Source organism: Xenopus laevis, chromosome 5L (genome assembly GCF_017654675.1).
Source record: "Xenopus laevis strain J_2021 chromosome 5L, Xenopus_laevis_v10.1, whole genome shotgun sequence".
Taxonomy (NCBI): Eukaryota; Metazoa; Chordata; class Amphibia; order Anura; family Pipidae; genus Xenopus; species Xenopus laevis.
The window spans coordinates 11,269,133-11,294,126 of NC_054379.1; the positions used below are offsets into that span (position 1 = coordinate 11,269,133).

At 38.6% G+C, this 24,994-nt stretch overlaps 1 protein-coding gene across 2 annotated transcripts in view; it reads left to right on the forward strand.

Moving 5' to 3' along the window:
- Positions 1-24,994, forward strand: part of bicral.L (BRD4 interacting chromatin remodelling complex associated protein like L homeolog) — a 30,198-nt gene that overhangs the window by 2,689 nt on the left and 2,515 nt on the right. For both annotated transcript variants that reach the window (XM_041562531.1, XM_018262573.2), the window contains 11 exons: positions 11,437-11,579; positions 11,897-11,936; positions 14,014-14,062; positions 14,154-14,222; positions 16,396-18,021; positions 18,749-18,842; positions 19,309-19,400; positions 20,010-20,071; positions 22,773-22,918; positions 23,860-23,954; positions 24,253-24,355. In XM_041562531.1, the coding sequence (XP_041418465.1) occupies positions 11,902-11,936; positions 14,014-14,062; positions 14,154-14,222; positions 16,396-18,021; positions 18,749-18,842; positions 19,309-19,400; positions 20,010-20,071; positions 22,773-22,918; positions 23,860-23,954; positions 24,253-24,355 (2,371 nt within the window). In that variant the 5' untranslated portion in view covers positions 11,437-11,579; positions 11,897-11,901. The remainder of the gene's footprint in view (positions 1-11,436; positions 11,580-11,896; positions 11,937-14,013; positions 14,063-14,153; positions 14,223-16,395; positions 18,022-18,748; positions 18,843-19,308; positions 19,401-20,009; positions 20,072-22,772; positions 22,919-23,859; positions 23,955-24,252; positions 24,356-24,994) is intronic.

Below are 24,994 nucleotides of genomic sequence, written 5' to 3' on the forward strand. Positions count from 1 at the left end.
GCTTCTCTCTTGTCTTGAGTGTGCGACCATAGGAAGGACCATGATGAATCATCTTGCTGCGGCTCAGTCTTGCCTGGGATGTCTATACAACCCTCGCATTTGCTGGAGGCTTCTTGAGCCGCCAGCAGGTGCGAGGGCTGTATAGATGTTGTGACAGAAAAAGCCGCAAGACTGACCCGCAGCAAGCAGGATGAAGAGCCACATGAGGCTCTGGAGCCGCGGGTTGCCGACCCCTGATCTAAGTGATGTGATATCTCTGGCGTCAGTACTCCACCTACTTCATTATGTCTGCCTCTTATGTCCTCACTGCTCCACCCACAATGCAATCAGTGGCAACCCGAGCGTATATTAAACATTTTTCCCTTTTATGGTAACTTGTAGGGTCTAATTTTCAAAACTAGCCGGTCGGCTACAAAACTTGCCAAGAGGCACTTTTTTGCTAATTTTTTTCACGAAGCAAATTTGCCCGCTACCAGGGGTGTTACTACAGAGTGGGGGCCCAGGAGGTATAGGGGCCCCATAAGGCCCTAATTCATATACAATTTCAATAAACATTATTAAAACAGCTCAACCTATAGACATTGTATGAAATTGAGGAAAATCACCAGCAAATTCTTAAAGGGCTCCTGTTAGGTAAAAAATGTTATCCCCAATTAAAGGTGCAGGCTAATAGAGCCTGCATTCCGGTTGGGGATAGCAATAGTTTTTTTTTTTTTAAATGCCCCCCACCAGCGCTACGCTACCCGAACCGGGTGTGTCTATACACATCAGATCACAAATGAGCTCTGTCTGTCTAATGGTGTTATCTGTTATACATTAGTTAACCTGTGCCATATAGCCATTTTTCAATTTCCGCCATTGCTCCCCAGCAGCTTGTTTATATGAACTATAGTAGTGTTTCCGAAGCAAACAGATCAGTTTTACCAGTGCAGGGCAACAGTGCATTATATTTTCATTACTTTAAAACACTTAAATTTTTTGGTGTTACTGTTCCTTTAAGGGTACGACTACACAGATATTTATGGCGCGATCCGATGCGCTGCGACAAATCGCATGCAACGGAAATAAGGATAGAAATGTCGGATGAAATCGCAGCGTTGATCTAACGCGACGCAGGGTCTGCATTCGACAGTCATTTTGCGTCGGATCAACGATGCAACTTCTTCCGACAATGCACTCACCTTATTTCCGTCCCATACGATTTGTCGCAGGTGTTTTGTTGCAGTGCGCCAGATTGTGCCGAAAACGTCCGTGTAGTCCTACCCTAATTCAGTGGGTTGAACAAAAAGATTGCATAAAAATGTGAGGAACTAAAGCCATGTTTTTGTAACACAATCATTTCATTTCAGGGGCTCAAAAGTAATTTGACAAATTAAAAAACTGAAAATAAAATGTTCATTTCTAATACTTGGTTGAAAACCCTTTGCTGGCAATGACAGTCTGAAGTCTTGAACTCATGAACATCACTAGATTCTGGGTTTCCTCCTTTTTAATGCCCTGCCAGGCCTTTACTGCAGCAGTTTTCCCTTGCTGTTTGTTTGTGGGCCCTTCTGTTCGCAAGTTTAGTCTTCAACAAGTGAAATGCAGCTCAATTGGGTTCAGATCAGGTGACTGACTTGGCCATTCAAGAATATTCCACTTCTTTTTTAACTCCTGGGTTGCTTTGGTATGTTTTGGGCCATTGTCCATCTGTATTATGAAATACCTTCCAATCAATTTGACTGCATTTAGCTGTATTTGAGCAGACAGTGGGGCTCATTTATCAACACTGCAAATTTGCCCATGGGCAGGAACCCTACTACTTGCAGCTTGTTTCAAAAAGCTAATCACTGATTGGTTGCTATAAGTAACTGCCCATGGGAAAATTTGCCCAGTGATGATAATTGAGCCCCAGTGTCTCTGAACAGTTTAGAATTAATTTGGCTGCTTCTGTCCTGTGTCACATGATGGATAAACACTAGTGTCCCAGTGCCACTGGGAGCCATGTGCGCCCAAGCCATCACACTGTCTCTGCCATGTTTTACAGATGATGTGGTATGCTGTGGATCACGAGCTGTTCCATGCCTTCTCTGCTTTTTTTCTTGCCATCATTCTGGTAGAGGTTGATCTTGGTTTCATCTGTCCAAAGAATGTTTTGCCAAAACTGTGCTGTTTTTTGTAGATGTTTTTTTAAGCAAAGTCCTATCTAGTCTTTCTATTCTTGATGCTTATGAGTGGCTTGGCTGTTGTGAAGGGGTTTCTCTTCACCATGGAGATGATTCGGAGATCATCCACCCCTGTTGTCTTCTGTGGACATCCAGGTCTTTTTGCATTGCTGAGTTAACCAGTGATTTCTTTCTTTCTCAGGATGTACCAAACTGTAGATTTTGCCACTCCTAATATTGTAGCAATTTCTCGGATGGGTTTTTTCTGTTTTTGCAGCTTAAGGTTGGCTTGTTTCACCTGCATGGAGAGCTCCTTTGACCACATGTTTGTTCACAGCAAAATCTTCCACATACAAGCACCCCCCCCCCCAACAAATCAACTCCAGGGCTTTTATCTGCTTCATTGATAATGATATATCGAAGGAATTGCCCACAGCTGCCCATGAAATAGCTTTTGAGTCCCTGACATTAAGTGATTGTGTTAAAAAAAGGCTTTAGTTCCTCACATTTTTATGCTATCTTTTTGTTCAACCCACTGAATTAAAACTAAAAGTCTGTAGTTCAACTGCATCTTAGTTGTTTAATTTAAAATGTATTGTGGTAATTGTACAGAACCAAAATTAGAAAAAGTTGCCTCTGTCCAAATATTTATGGGCTTAACTGTATAGCCAGATTTTCATTAGGGCAATGTAATCCAAAGTTGGTTCTTATACTGTGTTTGGACAATTATTATAGGGGAAATCGTCTCACGTAGAAGGAGGTCAACAACTACTTTTTGTGCAAAAAATGTCAGGCCCCCACTTGTAATGTCCCTAGGGTTGCCACCTGTCTGGTTTTGACCCGGACAGCCCTGTATTTTAAAGGGCTGCCCTGCGTCAAAACTTCCTGGGCGGTTTTCCAAATAAGGAAAACCAGACAGGATTCCCCGCCCCCGACGGCATGATCCAGCCCTGCCATGGTCACACCCTCTTCACATCATGGCCCCGCCCCCTACCCGGTCTCCACCTGGTGAAAAGGTGACAACCCTAAATGACCCTGCGTATTTCTGGCCCCCAACACTTGTAACTCTTTATGTCTGACAAACACAGTCCCCTTCACAGGTCTCTCAAGTCCCAAACCCCACCACCAGACTCATGTCTAACAGCAATCACTTTTCTTGACTGAAAAATGTGGAGTAGCACAGTAGGGTTGTTGAGTGCTGTCTTGCACCATTTAAAGTAGGGATGCACCGAATCCACTATTTTGGATTCGGCCAAACCCCTGAATCCTTCACGAAAGATTCGGCCAAATACCGAACTGAATCCAAATCCTAGTTTGCATATGCAAATTAGGGCTGGGAAGGGGAAAACATCTTTTACTTCCTTGTTTTGTGACAAAAAGTCATGCGATTTCCCTCCCATTCCCTAATTTGCATATGCGGTTTGGTCTATTACTTACACGTTTAACCACTCTTTCCAGCTCATTAATATTTTTTTTAAGTTACCAAAATCCTTCTCAATTAAGGAATCCCACAATACACTTGTATAACAAGCATTCATGTTATTTTTGCATAAGCTTGCATTTTTCAGCATTAAACCTCTTTCCAATGTGTTTTCCACATTAATCTTAAAGTTCCCATTCTATTTCCATATCCCTATACACACCAACTCCCCCAATCTCACCCACTTTCCTAGCTTTAATAGTCCTTCAACCCCTTAGCCATCCATTCCCCTGGTACAGTGGACCCACTTCCACAGGGATGCAATGCAGCTTTAAATATTATACCCCAAAGAAAAATCAACCCAGTGCTCTAGGAACCCAAACATTTCCTTTCTATTATTCCTAATCTGTTGCAGAGACGACCATATTAAATACTTGTTGTTTATTTACACCTGAAGCACACCCCTAAGCACAAAACTAGATATTTTGATAAAATCAGTAATTTTTTTCCAAACAATTGTATTTTATTAAACATAATGCAGTTTTCTTGCATAAATACAAACTTAATAATAGTGCCCCTTTAAATCTCTTTCCTTTACTCACAAGAGAAGGCAACAAAAGCTCCTTCCTCTGCTCACAGGGGATGGCATTATTACATCAGTTGCTCTTGGAATAAAGAATTACCATGAGAAAACTCTGTAAGGAAGAATTCCAGTGAGAAAACTGAAGCTGAACATATTTTTATTTTTTAAAGCGCCAAGAAGATAATAGTAATAGTTAATTTTTTTCTGCACAGAGGACTCTAAAGTGCAGACACCACGTGACTGGTTGCATAGCTACAAAGGAACTGGTTCCTATTAACTAATGTAAATATATAGAACATCTAAAGGGAAAAACAAAATTTAAAGTGCAGGGTACCTGCGGTGTCATTCCTTTTTATGGACATGAAATTTCTTGGTGATGTCGTAAATGGATTAACGTAGAGATACAAGTACAGATAACGTACAGATACAAGTATTGCAATTAATATACTGCACTTATTTATAAGGATTACATCGATGTCCTGTAGAACTTAAAATCGAAGTGGGTGGGAGGCTTTTTTGTGGTATTCACCCGTGAGTACCCAGATTACATTGTATGAGATACTGTGTTAGTGCTCCAAAGTAAGTTATGAGTGTAGTTTTGAGGAGCATGAGGGAAAAGATACTTTCAGAGATGATATTCTGGAGATAAGGAGGACCGAGAGACAAATGATTAGGATGGAGATGGCAGTGGATGTTGCTCCTAGAAGAATGGAGAGAATGACCAGGAAAAACAGGACAAAAAGAGAGATCTCATGAAGTTTAGAGGAGCAAGAAAGGCTTTGAAGGTTAGCAAAATTATTTTCGAAGTTATAGTTTGCTCACCCAGGTGCTATAATAAAGATTTTAACAGTATGTTTATGACAGAAAGGGAACGTGGAGTCTAGCAGGCCAGTTGCTAATATTTTGGAGTAGTCTAGCTGGTATATGTTAAGGCAGGGGTCCCCAACTTTTTTTAAATGTAAAAAAGAGTTGGAGAGCAACATAAACATGAAAAAGTCCATGGGGAGGTCAAATAAGAGCTGTGATTGGCTGTTTGGTAGCCCCTATATGGACTGGTAGCCTACAGGAGGCTCTGTTTGACAGTACATCTGGTTTTTATGCAACCAAAACTTGTCTCTAAAATAAGCACCCGCTTTGAGGCCACTGAGAGCAACATCCAATTCTGTTGTTGAGCAACATGTTGCTTGCGAACTACTGGTTGGGGAACTGTAATGAAAAAAACTAACCCTGGTGGTCTAGTGGTGCGGCGGGGACGACCGCCACGCCATCAGCTGGGACTCTCGCCACGCTATAGGCGGGGACGCCCGCCACACCGCTCCTCTTCTCCTGCGCCGGCTCCTTCTTAGTGTGCGCGATGACGTCAGCGCGCATGCGCCTACAAAAATGGTGCGAAATTTAAAAGTATAAAAGGGACATTCCTACTGTTTCTCATTGCCCGTGATAGGAGTTTGTTCCTGGTGCTTCCTGAGCTTTTGCTATTCCTGGTTTGAACCTGTTTGATTCCTGTTGTGACCCCCTGCCTGGCTTTTGACTATTCTGACCTCTGGGTCCTGACCCTTGCCTGAATACCGACTACCTGCTTAACCCTCTGATTGACTTCCTGGTTTAACCCTTGCCTGCCTGACTACATTTATTCTCTGTCTCCCTCGACCCGGCCTGATCTGACTACTCTATTGCCCAACGCCTTGTACTACGACCTTCTGCCCAAAGACTTTGTTTTACAGTCGTGCCCCTCTGCCTATCCAGAACCTATAGCCTTGCACCTCTCGTTTAAGTCCTGGTGGCATCCAAGTAGCTGAGGGCTCCACCCGAGGCCAAAGGCGGTCACACTACAGGTGAAGCACGAGCCGAGACCAGGGTGCCTGGCATTTGTTCTGGTGTTGGGTGCCGACCATTACAGGAACACTGGGTTAAGGGCATGGATGAGTGTTTGAGTAGTTACCTTAGACTAAAAAGGAACAGATCTTGCCAATAGTGTGAAGAAAAGATGGCCAGATTTTAGCAGTGGTATGGTATAGTTGGATCAGGGGAAGTACAGCATAAACTGCCATATAAAGATCTTTCTCACGTCGATAAGAGAAGTCCAGTTGTAACAGATTTACATATGTAGTTCAATGTAGTCAATGTGTGCACTTTTTAAATATGACTGGTCATGGCGTCTAATAGTTGGTCCTGTGTGACTTTTGTAATCTGAAAAATGAACAAAGGTGTGACTGCAGTTATACACGTAACAAAAAACAAGGACATTTGGACATTAGTTGGGGAATGTAATAGGTTTCATTAGTGCAAAGACGACTGCAAATGTTAGTGACCATGTTTGTATCCTTTATGACCAATTAAAGACCTCAATGACTTCCTCACAATTTTTCAAAATGGTTTTAAGAACATTTGCAGTGTATGTAATAAAATTTTGCAATCACAAAGTATATTTTGCGAATAGAGCAACTGTTAACGCTGACCTTTGCTTAGCGATGTAATATTCGCCAGCGAATGATTTTACATTGAGAGCCGCGCTAAACATTTTTCAAAAACGCCATTTTAAGCATCGTTTGCGATTTTTAATTACTTTCCCCTTAGGAGCATTATATAAGTATAGCAAGGTAAAATGTTCTGCTACTGGTTCTACTACAGGTATAGGATCCCTTATCCGGAAACCTGATATCCAGAAAGCTCCGAATTACGGAATGGCTGTCTCCCATAGACTCCATTTTATCCAAATAATCCAAATGTTTCTTTTTCTGAGTGATAATAAAACAGTCGCTTGTACTTGATCCCAACTAAGATATAATTAATCCTTATTGGAAGCAAAACCAACCTATTGGGTTTATTTAATGTTTAAATGAATTCCTAGTAGATTTAAGGCATGAAGACCCAAATTATGGAAAGATCCGTTATCCGGAAAACCCCAGGTCCCGAGCATTCTGGATAACAGGTCCTATACCTGTACTAGTTCAGTTAGAAAAATGAAAGAAAACAATTGAACGACTGCTCTGAATTATTTGGAAATACATAAACTGTGCCCATATTACCACATTGTCGTCCTTATATTTAATGGTTATGACAAACAGTGCTTTGACAACTGAATTGATCAATGCCCCAGTGAAGCTTACAAGTCCTTACTACACACACATATTATGATCAGTTTGATCAGAATCCAATTTACCCACTTTTTGTGAATAAGCATTTTTTGAAGTGTAGGCAGAGACCTATGCAGATAGCACTCTGTTCAAAAGTAAACTCAGCATTACAACTCTGCAAGGTAATAATGTAAACCACCAAGAAAAAGGAATGCTGAGTATCTTAAACTGATATTGACATGTTCCTACAACGAACCAATGGTTGTATATTTATTAGGACATACATAGCCTAACGTGTTTCGTGCCTTGTGGGACACTTACTCATAAGTTATGAGTAAGTGCTATACTTTCCACAGGATCTAATGGTGGTCCCAAGTCCTAGTGGGCCTGAACTAAGGATAGTTTCTATCACCCATCTTTTTTCCCACCAAAGAACAATATACTGTAACACCTATAATACCACATCCAAGTATCATAAGGGTGGGTTGGTCAGGTTCCTCTTGTGGGACCTAGCAGGCACAGCCTGACTGTAACTTCCACTGAGTTGGGCATGCATTAGGGTTAGTTTGTTAAAAAAGAACATTGCAGTGCTCCTTGGCTGTTTCTTATACAATAGTTACAATTTAAAGGAAAAGGAAAGCTCCAAGACAGTTTATTGCCTACAGATTAGCCACAATAGTGCAAGCTAGAATGCTATATTTATTCTGCAGAATACTTTACCATACTTTAGTAAACAGCCCTAGACACTGTCTCTGTTTGTGTAGGATAGAAGCTGCCATATAAACTTGGTGTGACATCACTTCCTGCCTGAGTCTCTCCCTGCTCACTTAAAGCTCTGAGGTCAGATTACAGCAGGGATGGGAGGAGGGAGGGAGGAGCAAACTGAGCATGCTCAAGCCCTAGCCCTGGAGGTTTGAGTTGAAAACAGGAAGTCTGATACAGAAGCCCATGAGTACACAATAGAAGGAAAGAAATGCTGTGTTTCTTTTGACAGAGGACTCAGAGCTTACTTTAAGGGTTTACTGCTGTATTTATATAGACATTTCTGATAAAGCTTACTTAATTTTAGCCTTTCCTTCTCCTTTAAAGCAGTCCAACCCATCTATATTACACTTTTGTGTAATATCTGCCATCTCCTGCCCCTTTTGTATTTCATTAATTTAGTACTGCTCCTATTTATATTATTAAATGCACTATGGGGTAAAAGACAGCAATTACATTCCAGTTAACAAAAGGAAGGGCATTTAAAAGGCAAGGTTTTTACTATGGATGCAAAAGTTTACAGGGAGTCTGTATTAGGAATAATATGAAGATCTACCTCTAATCAATGGAGGTACAATATGCCAAGCAACTCATACTAGGCTGCTCAGGACAAAGATTTTTTTGGTGGAAAAAAATTGTGATAGAGCTAACCTCAAGCAGGTGAGGCAGGCGATAAAGAAATGAACAAGAGAAAGTTAATTCAGCGCTATACTGCGGTGCTGTAGCTTGATTGCAGCTCCCAAAATTAAGCCAAACAAAACCTGTATGAAAAAAAACCTATTCAACAACCTATGGCTGAGAATGTTTCCCTCCTACATGGTTTAGAGGTTGCACAGGCAGGGAAATATATAACCACTCTCGTACTGTACTTTGGTGTTTAGATTCTGGACAGAAACTTTTTGAATACTGTCTCGGAAATGGCTTTGTTACTGCTGACTCAACTAAGAACCATAGATGCTTCGGGGTAGAAAGGTCGAGGAGAATTTTCGAATGAAAATAATTCGAATTTTGAGCTATTTTTTGTGTACTTTGACTAGGGAATAGTCCAAATTAGTTTCGAATTTTAAAAAAATTAAAAAATTTTTTTTATCATGTACTGTCTCTTGAAAAATTCGACTTCGACCATTCGCCATCTAAAACCTGCCGAATTGCTGTTTTAGCCTACGGATGACCTATTTGGAGTCAATTGGTAAACTCTGAAAAAAAATTTTTTTTTGGGAAAAACTTTGAATCGAATGCGACATTCCTTCAATTTGTACGATTCGAATTCCGCCAAATACGGACCTATGTGTTCGAAAACGGACCTAGTCGACTAAAAAAAAACTTTGACTTAATTTCGGTAGGTCTTTTTGAATTCGAATTTCGAAGTTTTTTTCAATTCGGAATTCGACCCTTGATAAATATGCCCCTTCATGTCCTATCTCTCAGTGTTACTAAATGATAAGGTTGATTTTACATGAGCAGATCTGGGAACCCAGGGAGGTATATAGGCCTCTTAGACAGAGCTCTAGTTCTTAAAGGAACAGTATAATCAAAAAAGTAAAGTGATTTAAAGTAATACAAATATATGTGTTATCTGTTATCCACTATTTAACCTGTGCCATAAAGCCTTTTTTCAGTTTCCACCATTGCTACACAGCAGCTTGTTTATATAAACTATAGTAGTGTTTCTGAAGCAAACACATCAGTTTTACCAGTGCAGAGCAACACTACATTATATTTTCATTACTTTAAAACACTTTCATTTTTTGGTGTTACTGTTCCTTCAAAAACGTATTACTTGATTCATTGAAACAGCAATCACTAGTTACATCTTGTCATCTTTTCAAATCTATCAATAAACTGTACATGTGAATAAGAAACTTAAATAAAGAGACTAAAAAATTAAAATACTTTTAAAAATTGCCAACAGGGAAACTGTGAAAGTATAGACACATTTATCAAACCAGATATATTTGCTCAAACACATTAATTTTCTATGAGAATCAGTACTCCGTACTGCTGAGTGACCTCTCTGAGATCGAATACCTGTTCGTATCCTTGCTCCCAAATTCTAAGATTTAGTGGCCTATTTATTAATCTTTCGAGATTTATTATACAAAGCTGCTAACAATCCAAATCCGAAAATATTCCAGCTAAACCTGTCAAAGTCATGTTTTACCATTTGAAGCTATTTCTTGCCATTGTGATCTTCGCTGATTTTCGTTCAATAATCTGAAAAAGTCGAGGTTATTGTACGTCAATTCGAAAAAGTTGCACGATTCAATCGGCAAATTCGAAAAAGTTACATGAATACACAATTTTGTCCAGACTTTTCCTACAAGGACTTTTCTCTGCCAGAATTGTTGATAAATTAAGGCACTTCGTGAATGGGAGTTAGGTCGTATTTTATTCTATTAAATAATAAGAAAAATGTGAGTTTTAGTAATTACCCCCCTACCAATGATCTTGGGAAAAGAGCAATCGTTGGGGTGCAGTTAAACCCATTTTAACTCATAGCAACATTATAGATGTATGAAAAGGGAAGATTTATCAAAGGTTGAGGTGAATTTTCGAATGAAAAGATTTCGAATTTCAAGCTATTTTTTGTGTACTTTGACTAGGGAATAGTCCAAAATCGATTTGAATTTGAAAAAAATTCGGAACTTTGTCGATTTACTAACTGTCGCTGCCGTAACTTCGCAAGCGAAGGGAGACTCTAGCGGTACTTCGCTCCCTAACGCCAGGCAAATTTGCACTCTGGCGAATGGACGTAACTACGCAATTCACTAAGATGCGGATTTTACTGAACGTTACCTCTTGCACCAGACTTGCCTTCGCCACCTCAGACCATGCGAAGTGCAATAGAGTAGATAGGACTTCCTCAAAAAATAGTTGAAAATTTTTCCCAAAAAAACGCTGGCATCTTTTCCTTTTTTCAGGGTGATAGGCTGCAAAAGAGGGGGGTAGCTGGCTTCCCCCTACATTTCCTTACATATGGCACATAAACTATATGCAAAATTAGGCAACGCTAGTGCAACTTCACCAGCGTTCGGCTCCCTGGATGCAACTTCGGATTTTAGTGAATTAGCGTTGTCCTTGCGAATCTACTCCTGGCGAAGTGTTGCGCTGTGAACAAAGCCGTCGCTGGCTAATTTTCGGAGGTTAGTGAATTTGCCCCAATGAGAGCTGTGTTTTAAAAATTTTATATTTTTTAAGAATCAGGTTTACAAAAAAAATGAGATTTTGTATATTCATTGAAGATGAATAGTAGAATGTGATTTTAGTTTTTTTTCTTGCCCAATTTAAGGCAATCAAGGTATTGCTATTTAAGTTCTTCTCTAAATAAGCTTTAAGTTTTAATTTTAATAAATATGCCTCTATTTTTCAAAGTCTTTCATTTCCTGCATAGTATCTACATTTAATGCCTAAAAAAAGTTAAATTAAGAACATTACTTTTTTTTCTTTTAGGCAAAAACGTCTCATTTTGTAAGCCAACCTTCTGGTCGTGTTGCAAGTTATTCTTACTAACAATGGACTGGTTTGAATTACTGGAACATGGAGCCACCTATAGATGGAAATAACAGAAGTTTTGTTAAAACTTGGAACTTAAGGTACTTTCTGGAATTAGTGCATGAAAATGAATGCAGCTGACGATAAACTTATAACAGTATCAAGATATTAAAGAATGTTGATATATTTTTTCTGGAAACAAGCCAGGCTTTTAATTATTGTTTTTACAACAACTTTATCATTTTTCATTAGATACAGAAAATTGCATTTATTCACTGTTTGACTTTACAACTCCTTATTTTACCTTGATGTTAGATTTTGTGTATTTGTGCTGTATTTACAGCGACGGGTAAGCTGCAGACTGTGACATTGCATAAAGATTGTATGGGATTTAAACAAAATTGTCTTTTCTGTGCAGCTAACATGGATGATGATTCCGGTCTTCTAGATTTTATTGGGTAAGTTCACATTTGGAATTTTGCTTATAATTTTGTTGTAAATGGAATAGAACCACTGTAAAAGTAAAAACAATGACCCTTGGAACCGAGCCATGCACTTTTATATTTACCAAAGTTGAGTCCCTTCCAGATAAAGGGATGTAAGCCTTGGAGGCTGGAGGTTGAGTGAAGTACTTTTTTAATATAACTCTATATTTTAATATTGAGGTGTGATGTTTAATATTCTAGATGGGGTAATTTAGTCAGTCCTTTTTGATATGAAAATCACATGTAAGGTGGACTGATATCCCCCACTATTGTATAACTGGGTACATTGGGTGTGAGTGTATTGGGTATATACAATAATACATAACTATCAACAAATAATGAATTCTTATGAATGGTAACGTGATTGAATAGACTGATGACTCTGGTCTTTGTTGTTGTCGGGGGCATGCATCCTTCTTTCCTCCAACCAGGGCAATTTAATGGTTTTAGTTTGTTTACTGCTCCTTGGGAAATGATTGCCTTCTTCCCTCTATATTAATCCCCACTTTGAGAAGTGTTAGTTATCCCAAAACTGACCCCGCAAGGGTACAACTGCAGTTTTGGTAGTTTTATAGTCTGCATTAGAGAAATCTGGGTACAGGTCCTTTCCGGTTATACCTGGGCAATCACTGTGGCTTGGTATACATGTACTCTGATATAGGGGCAGATTTACCAAAGGGCGAAGTGGCTAACGCTAGCATCAATTCACTAGCATTACCACCCACAGGGACATCACTAATTAACTAACGGGCGCAGGCACTTGAGACAGACACTATATCTCCAGGCGACAATTCACTCTATGGCGAATGGACGTTACTCTGTAAATTCACTAAAGTGCGGATTTTACTGAACGTTACTTCTTTCACCAGAGTTGCCTTCGTCACCTCATTATTTTCACTTACATTATTTTCAGTGAGCCGAAAATGCATCAAAGTACAAAAAATGCTGGCATCTTTTCCTTGTTTCAGCCTGATTGCCTGCAAAAGACCTAACGTAAACTCTTTTGGGTAACCGGTTTTCCCCATACATTTGCAAGCATATGGAACATTAATTTTACAATGGGCTCATGTGTAGGGCATTAGAATAACTCTATTGTCTTTATTAGGGTTCCCTGGACATGGGTTTTATGTGCAAGATCCCTAGCTAAGTTTTTCTTGGCAGATCTTCACTATCAAATGCTCGCATTGCAAAAGTAACGCTTGCGAAAAGTCGCCAGCGTTCGGCGCTCACAACGAAACTCCACATGTTAGCAAATTGCCATTGTCTGAGCGAATTTTTGACTGGCGAAGTGTTTTCTGCAACAACTCTGGGATGGGCCTTTTTAGGGTTTCATAGAGCTACTTCAGATCCTGCTTATCCACAGACTGCAGGTGAATGTGGAACACCATCTTGGTTTACATTTATATGAATTTTAGCACTTAGGCTGAGGGCACATGGAGCGTTGGTTGTGCTGCTCTCAGCCTGGGTTTTTTTTTTTCTTTTACACACCTCAGTATAATTGTGCAGCTTCTGCCTCCACTCAACTAACCATCAACTAACCTTCAGCATTAGATCTTGGAAATAACTCAAGATCCTATCTGCTTGATGAGTTGGCCTTGTCTTTGGTTCCATCACAGAAGTTAATTGAAGAGGTGAATGTAGCTTATTGTAAAACCCGGGTGTTATATCAGAGCTCTGGTTTCATGTCTAGTCTGGCTAGGCCATGCTCTAATTAAATCTTAATTTTGCAAACTGTGGTGGGTGGCAGGCAGAGTCGGACTGGAGGGCCTGGGGCCCTCTGGGGCTACTGCCTCTGGGCCCCCCACCCCAGACCTCTAGCCCCCCTCTCTGAGCTGCAACCCCCCCTCCGGCCCTCGGCGCCTACCTTCTTTTTGTTTCAGCTGCACCGGGGGCCAGGGAGGGAGTTTGGAGTCTGCTTCCAGTTTCTGCGCAAGGACCGAGCCCAGTCCGACACTGGTGGCAGGTTCATATTGCACTGAGATTACTTAAGCTTTTTATATTACCCTGGCACCTCATTCTATGACCCAGTTGTTCTTTATATTATTTTTAGTGACACCCAAGAACTGAATTTCTTTTGGCATGGATCTGGAAGTAAAACCGTAAGTGTTTTTTTTTTGTGTGTTTTTTTTTGCATTTGGCTAAAGTTAAACTTATTTCATTTCTTAAAAAATATCACTTTCTACTTTACAGGCTGATGATGAACTAACAAGTACATCTCTTTCTGCTCCTAACACTAATTCCATATTCAGCAGTGCTTGTGTAAGTATCAGCATGGATAGTACTAGTAACATTATCAACATCATTATGTTTCATTATTAACGCTAAAGACCTTATTCCTTTGGATGACCTGTATGCAACAATATGAGAGGTATGGTGGAGTAATGTCATAAAAAGTAGAAACTTTGCTACTGGTCTAGTAACACTCAGGGGCCCATTTACTTAGCTCGAGTGAAGGAATAGAATAAAAAATACTTCGAATTTCGAATGATTTTTTTGGCTACTTCGACCATCGAATTGGCTACTTCGACCTTCAACTACGACTTTGAAACGAACGATTCGAACAAAAAATCGTTCGACCATTCGATAGTCGAAGTACTGTCTCTTTAAAAAAAAAACTTCGACCCCCTAGTTCGCCACCTAAAACCTACCGAAGTCAGTGTTAGCTTATGGGGAAGGTCCCCAAAGGCTTTCCAAGCTTTTTTGGGTCGAAGAAAAATCGTTCGATCGATGGATTTAAATTCTTCGAATCGAAGGGAACGATTTTTCGTTCGATCAAACGAATTGCGGTAAATCCTTCGACTTCGATGTCGAAGGATTTCAATTCGGCAGTCGAATATCGAGGGTTAATTAACCCTTGATATTCAACCCTAAGTCAATTTGCCCCTTAGCCCTTCCCCTACTGGGGTTAGATATCTGCATTTTTTTTAAAAATAATTTAATTTGTCTTATTGTTGATAGGCACTATTCAATACTTACGTACCTATCATTCTAGCTGAGTATCACATGGTGTTACTGAATCCAGTCAGTCATTGAATTCATACAATATGCAATGGCTAACGTTGCTTACACAGATCGACTCGTGTTTCAGTTCTTATACTTATCTCGTTATATTGCATGATAAGTTTTGATCTTTCACATCATCTAGAATGTAAGCAACATGATAGTTAAATGAGTAGAATCAAGCGTTGTAGGTCATCTTGTCACCATCAAGCTTTCATCTTCAGAAATATATTTTTTGCTTCATATACAATAAACATTTAAAATTCAAAACAAATTTAAGTTTGCATTTGGTGTGAATGTTGAGAAACTACCAGAAAAACATTGCCGTTTCCCCTCCACTGACCTTCTCCCTTAGGGCAATGGCACACCAGGAGATTAATCACTGGTGATAAATCTCTGCTTCTGCAGGCTACTTATCTCTGTTAAAAGCTTTCCCATAGGCAATAATATTCGGAAAACATTACTCCGAGTGCTATCCCACAGGCGATTTAGATTGTAGCCGATGGGAAGGCTTTTCGGGGAGATTGGTCGCCTGAAGAAGAGCCGATTTGTTGCCGGGCAACTAAATCGCCCCAATCTTAGGGGGTTATTTATCAAAGTCCGAATTTATCTCGATATTTTTTGCTACAAACTCCAATCAAATCTGCTTGGGTTTTTTTTTTGGGTTGCATCAAGAGGAAACTGTAAGTAATTCTGGGAGACTGAAGCGACACATGGGTTTTACCACCAGCAATTCACATTACTGCTGGAGGGAAAGCTTTTACAGGAGATTAGTCAGAGATTTATTGCTGATTAATATACTGACGTGTTATTGTCCTTCTATCACATTGTGTTTTCCCTTCTTCTTCCTTCAGATTTTTCTTTAAATTTAATTACATTTTTAAACCTTTGCGTCCTGTGCACTAGTCAATAAAGTTTTTTTTTTACTCATGTCTTTTTCTTTCTGTTCCTTCACATTCTCACTCTAATATCTACTATTGTCACTGAAGTTTTACTTTTGCTTGAGGAATCACCATAAACAATATGGTGAACCATTTTTGGGTCCAGACCCATAGGTTGAGAAGCTCTGGATTAGGAAAATGGATTGTCCAGCTTCTTGTCTCATGTTGGTCTCAACCCTGGAGGTAGTGCAGGTGGGCAAGATGCTGTCTGGGTGAACTCCCTAGAGTCCTAGTAGGACAGTCCAACCTTGATCTCAGGCAAAATCATTATTTTTTACTGAAATGTTAAAATTATAATTCTACTCTCCCTTTCAATGGAAAGCCGAAGTTCTTGATTTGGTTTTTTTCACCTTTATACCCATTAAGTGTTTCCTATGGTGTAAAATATGCACTGCATGACCTAAAAAAAATTAGATTTTTTTGATGATATTGTTTATTCACTTTAATAGATGTTTATGTTTAATAATTGTTATTTATTTTTTAATTATTAGCATGCTGATCACAAATCATCAGTCAAAGGTGTACATAATGAAGGCCATAATGATGGATTACATCCTTTAAGTAGTCTTCATTTTCTTGACGATGAACTTGAAAATTCCCCTATTCATGATATCAATGAAGAGCAACCCTTTGATATTCTTCAAAAATCACTGCAAGAGGCCAATATCACAGAACAGACATTGGCAGAAGAGGCTTATTTGGATGCCAGTGTAGTCTCTAGCCAACATTTTGCAACTGCTTCAGTTCACTCGCATTCATCCTCGTCCTTTACTCAGGCTACAAGTATCCCTAATTACTCAGGTCAAACAGTGCATTCAGTAGGAGTGGCACATGTGCCTCTTGTGCAGCAGCAAGTAGGCACATCATTTGTAAGCAATACAGTAGGTGTTCAGCACGGTTTTATGCAACATGTAGGAATTATTCCTAGCCAACATATGCCCAGTAATAACCAAAATTCTTCTGGGCAGATTCATTTAATCAGTTCTATTAATAATCAGCCTCCAGTGATGGCTATTAATAACATAGATGGATCACAAATAATACTCAAAAGTGGACAACAAATGCCCGCAAATTCTAGTGGGGGATCATTTGTTAGACAGAATGGAAATGCAATGTTTGGAAGCCCAGATTCCAGCCCAGTAGGGCATCCCGTCACAGTTCCATCTTGTGGAAGTAACTTTCAAACGTCTTTACCTGTTCACAACATTATTATACACAGAGGCTCTGTCCCTAATGCTAATAAAATGCCTATAAGCATTCAGCCCAAGCCTATTCAAGCCGGACAGATACCATATAATGTGAATAATTTAGGTATGCAACAACACCATGTGCATCAAGGGGTTCCCTTTACTTCTGAAAACTCCCCACAAAGCTCAGCAGTTAGCCAGCAACTGCCTGTTCATCAGCATGGCCCTCATAAACCAATAGGTCAACAACCTGGAAGCAGCATTGTCATCCATTCTCCAATGGGGCAAGCACATGGGCATACCAATCAGTTTGTTATACCTGCAGGTCTTTCTGTAAATTCGAATCCAGTTCAACACATTCAGTCCATAAATACACAACTTGTACAGACCCAGACATCCCATATTAGTCCTCATCAAGTATCTGCAGACCATGTAATGCTTAGTAGAAACATAGCTAATATGGTTAGGTCGAGTCAGCCATATTCTGGACAAATGCTAAACAGTCCAGGTACAGCTGTGCAGCTTATTTCTGGCCAGACATTTGCTGGACCCAGTGGACAATTTATTGTAAACCATGGAACGTCTCATATTGTTGGAGGACAGATGCCACAAGGGTCACCTTCAGTTTTACATTTGTCACCGAGTCCGGGTAATAATACTCAAAACAGGTCTACTTTTGCATCTTTGCCGCAAAGCAACCCCAGCATGTCTTCTTCAAGTCATTTCACGGTGTTAGGTTCCGGAACAGTTCTTCAAAGCATGGGACCATCATTTCACACTTCTACAGGAGGTGAACATTGTACTGGTGATCAGCAACAAAGCAGATGCCATTCAGGATTAAGTGAGCCTCATGTCCAACTCTCAACTGGCCAGCCTGCGAACATTTTAAGCTCCACATCTGGTTCTCAACATACATTTTCCTGTGGACAGGTATGATGTAATTCATAAATTTTTTCTTTTTTTTTAATATGTGATTAGAGGTACTTGAAGGTTTTATGCATGTTATTGCAAATTAGAGATTAGTAGAGAGACTTAACTATTTTTGATGGAGTTGCTCTACATATTAAGAATTAGATAAAACTGTATTTTCTTTTTTCATGAATATGTTTAGCTAGTCATCCAACTGGCTTTCTCAATTCAGAATGTCCTGTACAAAAATATGTGTGGTTACCGTATATACTTGAGTATAAGCCGTCCCGAGTATAAGCCGAGGTGCCTAATTCTACCTACGAAAGCTGGGGAAATGAACTGACTCGAGTATAAGCCTAGTAGCTACTAGTAAGTTCAATAATCAAAAAACCCTTCTCTGCAGGCTGTAGCATTTGCTAAAACCTGTTTGACTGAATTGGCTCATATTATTATTGATTTTAGTCAGCAGATTATTATTTAATTTACCAAGTGAGTGGAAGATTTGCAATAAAAGATTCGCACCCAGCATCAATAGGCACAGCACACTTGCGTCTAAAAAATTCGGTGCAGGTGTCATTCCTCCTGGCCAACACTGGAAATTATACCAAGCAGACTTCTGCAGCATTTGCATGATTTTGCTCAATTGGACGCATTTGGGGAAAACTTTGCATTGTGGGAAAAAACATGGTGATTGCTCACTGTGCCTCAGTAAGTGAATGCTCCTTTGATTTTTCTCCTAATATCTCAGGCCCAGAAAGAAGTCATGGACCACGTGTCTCCTGTTTCATCACTGAATACCCAGGAAAACAGTAGACACCAGCTGTGCACCACTTCACTAGCAGGTGAAAACAGTAAAACAACAAAACAAGCATACTGTCAACAGAATAAAACGTTTACTTTTGCCTGAATATGATGTTATATTATATAAAGTAGTATCATTTTTGATTGCCATGCCTGTTGCACAAAACAAGGTGTATGCAGGAGCAGATTGGCGTAGACACATTAATGGAGAAAATGTGATGTATGCCACGAGTCTTAAGCCTTCAGGCTCCAAATTATAGAAATACTCTGTATCTGGAAAAAACCCATATCCCTATTTTTTTCAAAATGTTTCCCATTAAGTACAATCATAAGAATTTTTTTTTTAATACCCCTTCAATGTTACTCTTATTTATTAAAGACAGAACATGGATTTGTGGCTTGTTAAAATAAGATTTTTGCTGTTAATAAAGCTGTATTCATTTAATTCTAAATTAATGAAACACGGTAATATGGTGATAAATAAATAATAAATGTGATATCTCACAGGGCACAACTCTGGAAACAAACAGTTGCATTACACTGTATCTCTGGCACAACCACAAGAAAATATCGCTGAGACACAACTGCGGCCCGTGGAGGTTGGGAACTTTAATCTAAATGTTATGCATAGTCCTGTATTCGAAGCCCATAAGAAAGTCTAGCAATTTTCATTTATCCTCCTGTGGCCCAAGGCAGTGCATCATGTTCATTATAAGAAATGTAAACCCCTCACAACAAAAGTTACATCATTTTATTTTCTACATTCCAACATGTTTTTACACTGCGAATATAATGAAATGTAATTACAAGAGAAGATAATCAAACTCTTCTGAAGTTGTTCTGCTTAGAAAAGACCAGCCGTATGTTTCTCTGGTGTTTTCATGTAGAGCAACATCAGCTCAGTTTGTCTTCTTCTGAAATTTTCTCCCCTATGTAGCCGGGTCCCAAAACCGAACCACAGGTGGCAGTGTTTCCTTAATTCCATTATATTAGCAGTGTAAAATTTGCTAATATATAGAAATCTATTAGGAGTAAAATTAATTCAAATTAATAATTTTAAAAATTGCAAAAAGTGTTTGGAAGATCAGTTTTATATTACATATAATTATATTATATTACGTTTTGAGGGTTGACTCTTATTGGTCTGTTATGTGTATATGATGTGTTTCAATTTTAAAAAGTTAATTCAGATCTTTTTTTAATTCAAGGGTGGTGGACATTCAGGAAGAATGAAAATGTCTGGTCCTAGGCAGCTTAGAAAAGCATCTTTGTGAGTTGAATGTTCCTTTTAATTGTGAAGATTGTTTTAATATATAAATAGCCTTAAATGCAGTAGAGCTCAATATTAAGATGTTCAGTAATGGATATATATATAGATCTATATATATATATATATATATATATATATATATATATATATATATTCCCCCACAATCACAGCACTCACGTTTAAGGATCTCTTCTTGGCCTGGGTGCGTGTGTCCAATGTAAACTGTAGTCCTCCAAAGCAGAGACCGCACTCTCAGGGCTTATGAGAATATAAATTATTTTATTCGAAAAAACTAATGTTTCGGCTGCGTACCAGCCTTTGTCAAAGTCCAGACTTTGACAAAGGCTGGTACGCAGCCAAAACGTTAGTTTTTTCTAATAAAATAATTTATATTCTCATAAGCCCTGAGAGTGCGGTCTCTGCTTTGGAGGACTATATATATATATATATATATATATATATATATATATATATATATATATATATATATATATATATATATATATATATAAAAAGAGGATTAAAAAGAGACAAACATAAAAAATTAAAGTTGGCAAGAAAGAAGACATTTATATATATATATATATATAGCTCTTTTCTCCAATGAGACTCAAAGGGCTTTGCAACAATCAAGGCAGCTATGATGCACCAATAAGTATTGTCAGGACAACAGGAGATTAAATTATTTGTCCAGAGTCACAAGAAGTAGCAGGTGGAGCTTTCCAGGATCTGTAGCATTTCATTTCATATCAAGACTGATCACTTAACTTTTTAAGCCACTTCCTCCTTTAAGAGATCGAAAAATAGAAAAACACATTTTGCATCTGATATAACTTTTTGGTTTTTCAATTATTTTATTCAGAATGCTGTCTGGTTGCTATGGTCAGTGTGAATATATTTTGTAAAGGTATTTTTTTATTACTTTTCTTATCTGCCCCTAATATTTTAGGGCAGTGCTGTCCAACTTATTACATGTAGTGAGACAATTATTTCACATACAGCATGTTGGATGGCCAGGTTCAATAAAAATGATGATATCATACCCAGACTTTCCCCCTGGGCTAATTCACTCAGCCTTCCAAAGATGGACAACCAATAAACTTCATACTCTTAACGACCTATTGTCCATACAAGGATTCAAATCCTTTCCCCAATTAGGTGATATGCATGCTATCCCAGATACGGAACAATTCCATTGCAATCAACTCTCCCACTTTTATGATTCTCAAGCCCCCCATAGAGATAAGCTAGAGGGCCCGCTGTACGAGTTCTGTTGCCATAACCCACTTGGAACCAGAAACTTAATCTCATTAATTTACTCCCAACTAATAAAGGCTGCCTCTCCTATCTCACATAAATACATGACAGCATGGGAGACAGATTTAGGAGCCCCTATATTGAGACCTGGACCAAAATATGGAGTTTTATCAGGAAACTTTCTCCCAATGTGGGGTCAAGGAAACAGCATACATAGTTATGTTTCATAACATACACCCAACTGCAAACATGCCATTGACCCAAACTTCCCATCCACTTGCTTTAGAGGCTGCACAATTGGGGGAGATTATCTTCATATCTATTGTCCCATTGTTTCAGCGCTCTGGACCGAAGTGTACAAAATGGCTTCTCAGATAATAGGGGTTACTATTGAACCAACCATGGAGTCAGCACTGCAGTTCCTGCCCTACCCTTAACTAGCTCTACACACACACAAACTAGTATCCCAAATACTAGCAGCCACACGCTGGGTCATAGCCCTACATTGGTTGGCTCCCTCCCTTCCTATCTTACATGTTATAAATAGACTTACATTTATCCAGTCTATGCACTATTTATCAGCCCTCTTGGAGGACAAGCTAGATCTACATACATCTATCTGGTCATTGTGGGATACATTTCTTACTAATCTGCCATAGGAATGATAAAATTCATAATGTAACTGTGATCGAACTACACATTGATTTAATTTGATTTTATTTATATAATTTTCTGTATTTTTAATTTACTTTCTTATTTACCTTTTATGATTTTATTCATTTGTTGGTATATGCTTATAATTATCATAAAGAGTTGTGAAAAAAAAAAATATCATAAAGTGACGTCTATGGAGCCTTTGAGCAGATTGGGGGCCATAAAAATCCTCTGGAGGGCCTTACCAGGCCTTCAGTTGGACATCCATATTCTATGGCATTTTACAATTGGTTATTGGTTTTATTCATGTTCTACACTTCTTCAGTATTGTATTTAAACTGTTTTATGGTGCTATGTTTACACTGGAGGATTGAAATGTTTACATAAAAAGATAACTGTAAAATGTTGTTATGGGGCTGCCCATTTAATTGAAAAAACACAAAAACATGATAATTTCAGATTTTCTTATTGTATCACAGTATAAATAATACGTAAAATAACTATAAGGTCCATTTTCTATTAAGAGCTGTATAAACAATATTTTGATCACCATAATCCTCAACTAAGGTCACAGATTAAAAAATGTTGCCATCATTTTCACCCTACTATTATTACAATTCAAGTGTCCAAACAAATGAATCACCAATAAATCTCACTAATTAAACTATGCAAGAGTAACTTGTGGTTGACAACAATAAAGAAGATGTTGGTATGAAAGATACAGTACTCAATGAATATACCTAGTCATCTTATGAAGGTAATTTACGGTACACCTATTCTTTTTGTTTAGAATTCTTCAGCGGTTACACAAGGATCAAGAACATGCTGTTTTTATAGATAAAAGCCCATTTGGGTCTCTGAATAATGCTGCTGAAAGACTTATTCCATACCATGTGTTCCAGGGATCATTTCCAACAGATGAAGATTTGAAAAAAGGTATTTTCAATTAATAAACACATTTGGAAATGTTTTGATAAAGTTACTTTGTTTTAAAGTTGTTTTAAACACCCACCTGTCAGCACAATGGTTCGCCCTTATCCTAGATAACTGCATGAACTGGACCTTCTATCAAGTCATGGTGTGGTAATTTAGGTCCCAAGACATTAAAGCACTGATGTCTTTCTAGAAAGTGGTAAAGATGGAATGATCTGCTACATGATATTCTGACAGGGGAAGATAATACTAAGGAGCAGAGAAGAGGGGATGGGAGAACAAGTAAAGCAAATAGAAAGAGAGGATGATGACTAGATGAGTAGAATAGAACCAAAAAAATAGGTTAAAGTGATGAAGGAGAAGTGAATGATAAAAGAGAGCAGATAAGAGGGTGGAAATATAATAGGTAAAGGGAGAAGGTGAAAGAAAAAAGGATACGTCTTAGGTAAAGGTCCTGTAACTATGGTTTATACTGTTTATCAAAGTTTTACACTGTATGGATCTTTTACGATTACATGCTTTTACTATTAGCATTACTAGTCCTGGAGAAGTCCTCAGGCTGTTGGTGAGGTAAGGGGTGTTATGGATGTTATGTTGCTAAACACTCACAAGGGATTGCTATGTTCATTTTGATTTATTGAACCCATGTGCTACAGAGCAATAGTATTTATTCATTGGTGCTAAAAGCTATTGTTAGGGGTCATCCCCTTTCCCAATTTGCAGATTTAGGTGTCATTTTCAGACACTCAACTGCATTGGCTTAATGGGGTGGTCTGATCATTTGCATGACAAGGAATTCCCTGCTCAGTACAGGGCTTTATACCAACAAATATATAGATATAAAACATGTATACTGTAGATATAAAACTTCTCACATCATCTTTTGTAAGGCTAAAATGAACTACCATGGGTTATTTCCTAAAACACTTGCATTATCATTTTAGTGGACAATGAATTTGAGTCAGCCTCAATACACCTTTTAAAGAAGACACAATCAATGCTAAACAAGTATCGCTTGTTGCTGTTGGAAGATGCAATGGTATGTAAAGTAAACTCCATATATTTTATCAAATTGGAAAGCATACTGATCTATGGAGTTTCATGACCTGCAGATGGCTGCCTGTGTATTTGTTTTTGTTGTGTATTTTTTTGTTTGCGTGAAATACAAATAAAAATTATTGAAATATAAAAACACTTGTCCTTCGGCCTCCTGCTTTAAATGGTCATGGAACTCCTCTGTGACTTATAATATTATTATATTTTAAAAAAGGAGGCACTGTATTCACTTTATATATATGTATATATATTGTGATTGGTCTAATTTTTTTATTTTTAAGAGGATAAATCCATCAGCAGAGGTTGTGATGTTGGACAGAATATTTAATCAGGAGGAAAGAGCTACCCTAACATCTGAAAAAAGATTTGCACTTGTTGATCCAGGTGAGATGAAATATTAACTCAAAGAACCTTTGAACCTACAATATAATACACATTTCCTCCTAACAGCCACTAGTTAGAAGACCTGGGTATATCTGCAATAAGGATATAGATCAAAATTACTGTGTATACTCGAGTATAAGCCGAGTTTTTCAGCCCCCAAAATATGCTGAAAACTCTACCTCGGCTTATACTCGGGTCAAGGGCAAAAACGGTCGCTGGCGTCCAAGAATGGTAGCTGGCATCCAAAAACGAGACGCCGGCACCTCCAATGGGAGCAGAAACCCTAAATTTTTCATTGAAACTTACCAGAAGCTGCTGCATTTCTCACCCTAGGCTTATACTTGAGTCAATAAGCTTTCCCAGTTTTTGGAGATAAAATTAGGTACCTCAGCTTATACTCGGGACGGCTTATACTCGAGTATATACGGTACTGCCTTTAGCTTCACTAAGGCTACACTCAGACCAGGCTGTTTCTTGGCCTGATGATGTATCATGATGTGTCTGTACCTGCAGACAAACAAAGTGGATTTCGGCAAGAAGACCCTAGAGAATGCATTATAGAAATTAATTCTGGAGGTGAGTAGTAAGGCTGTTTCTTTGCCTAAGGTTATGTGCAGGCGGAGAAACAGCTTGGTCTGA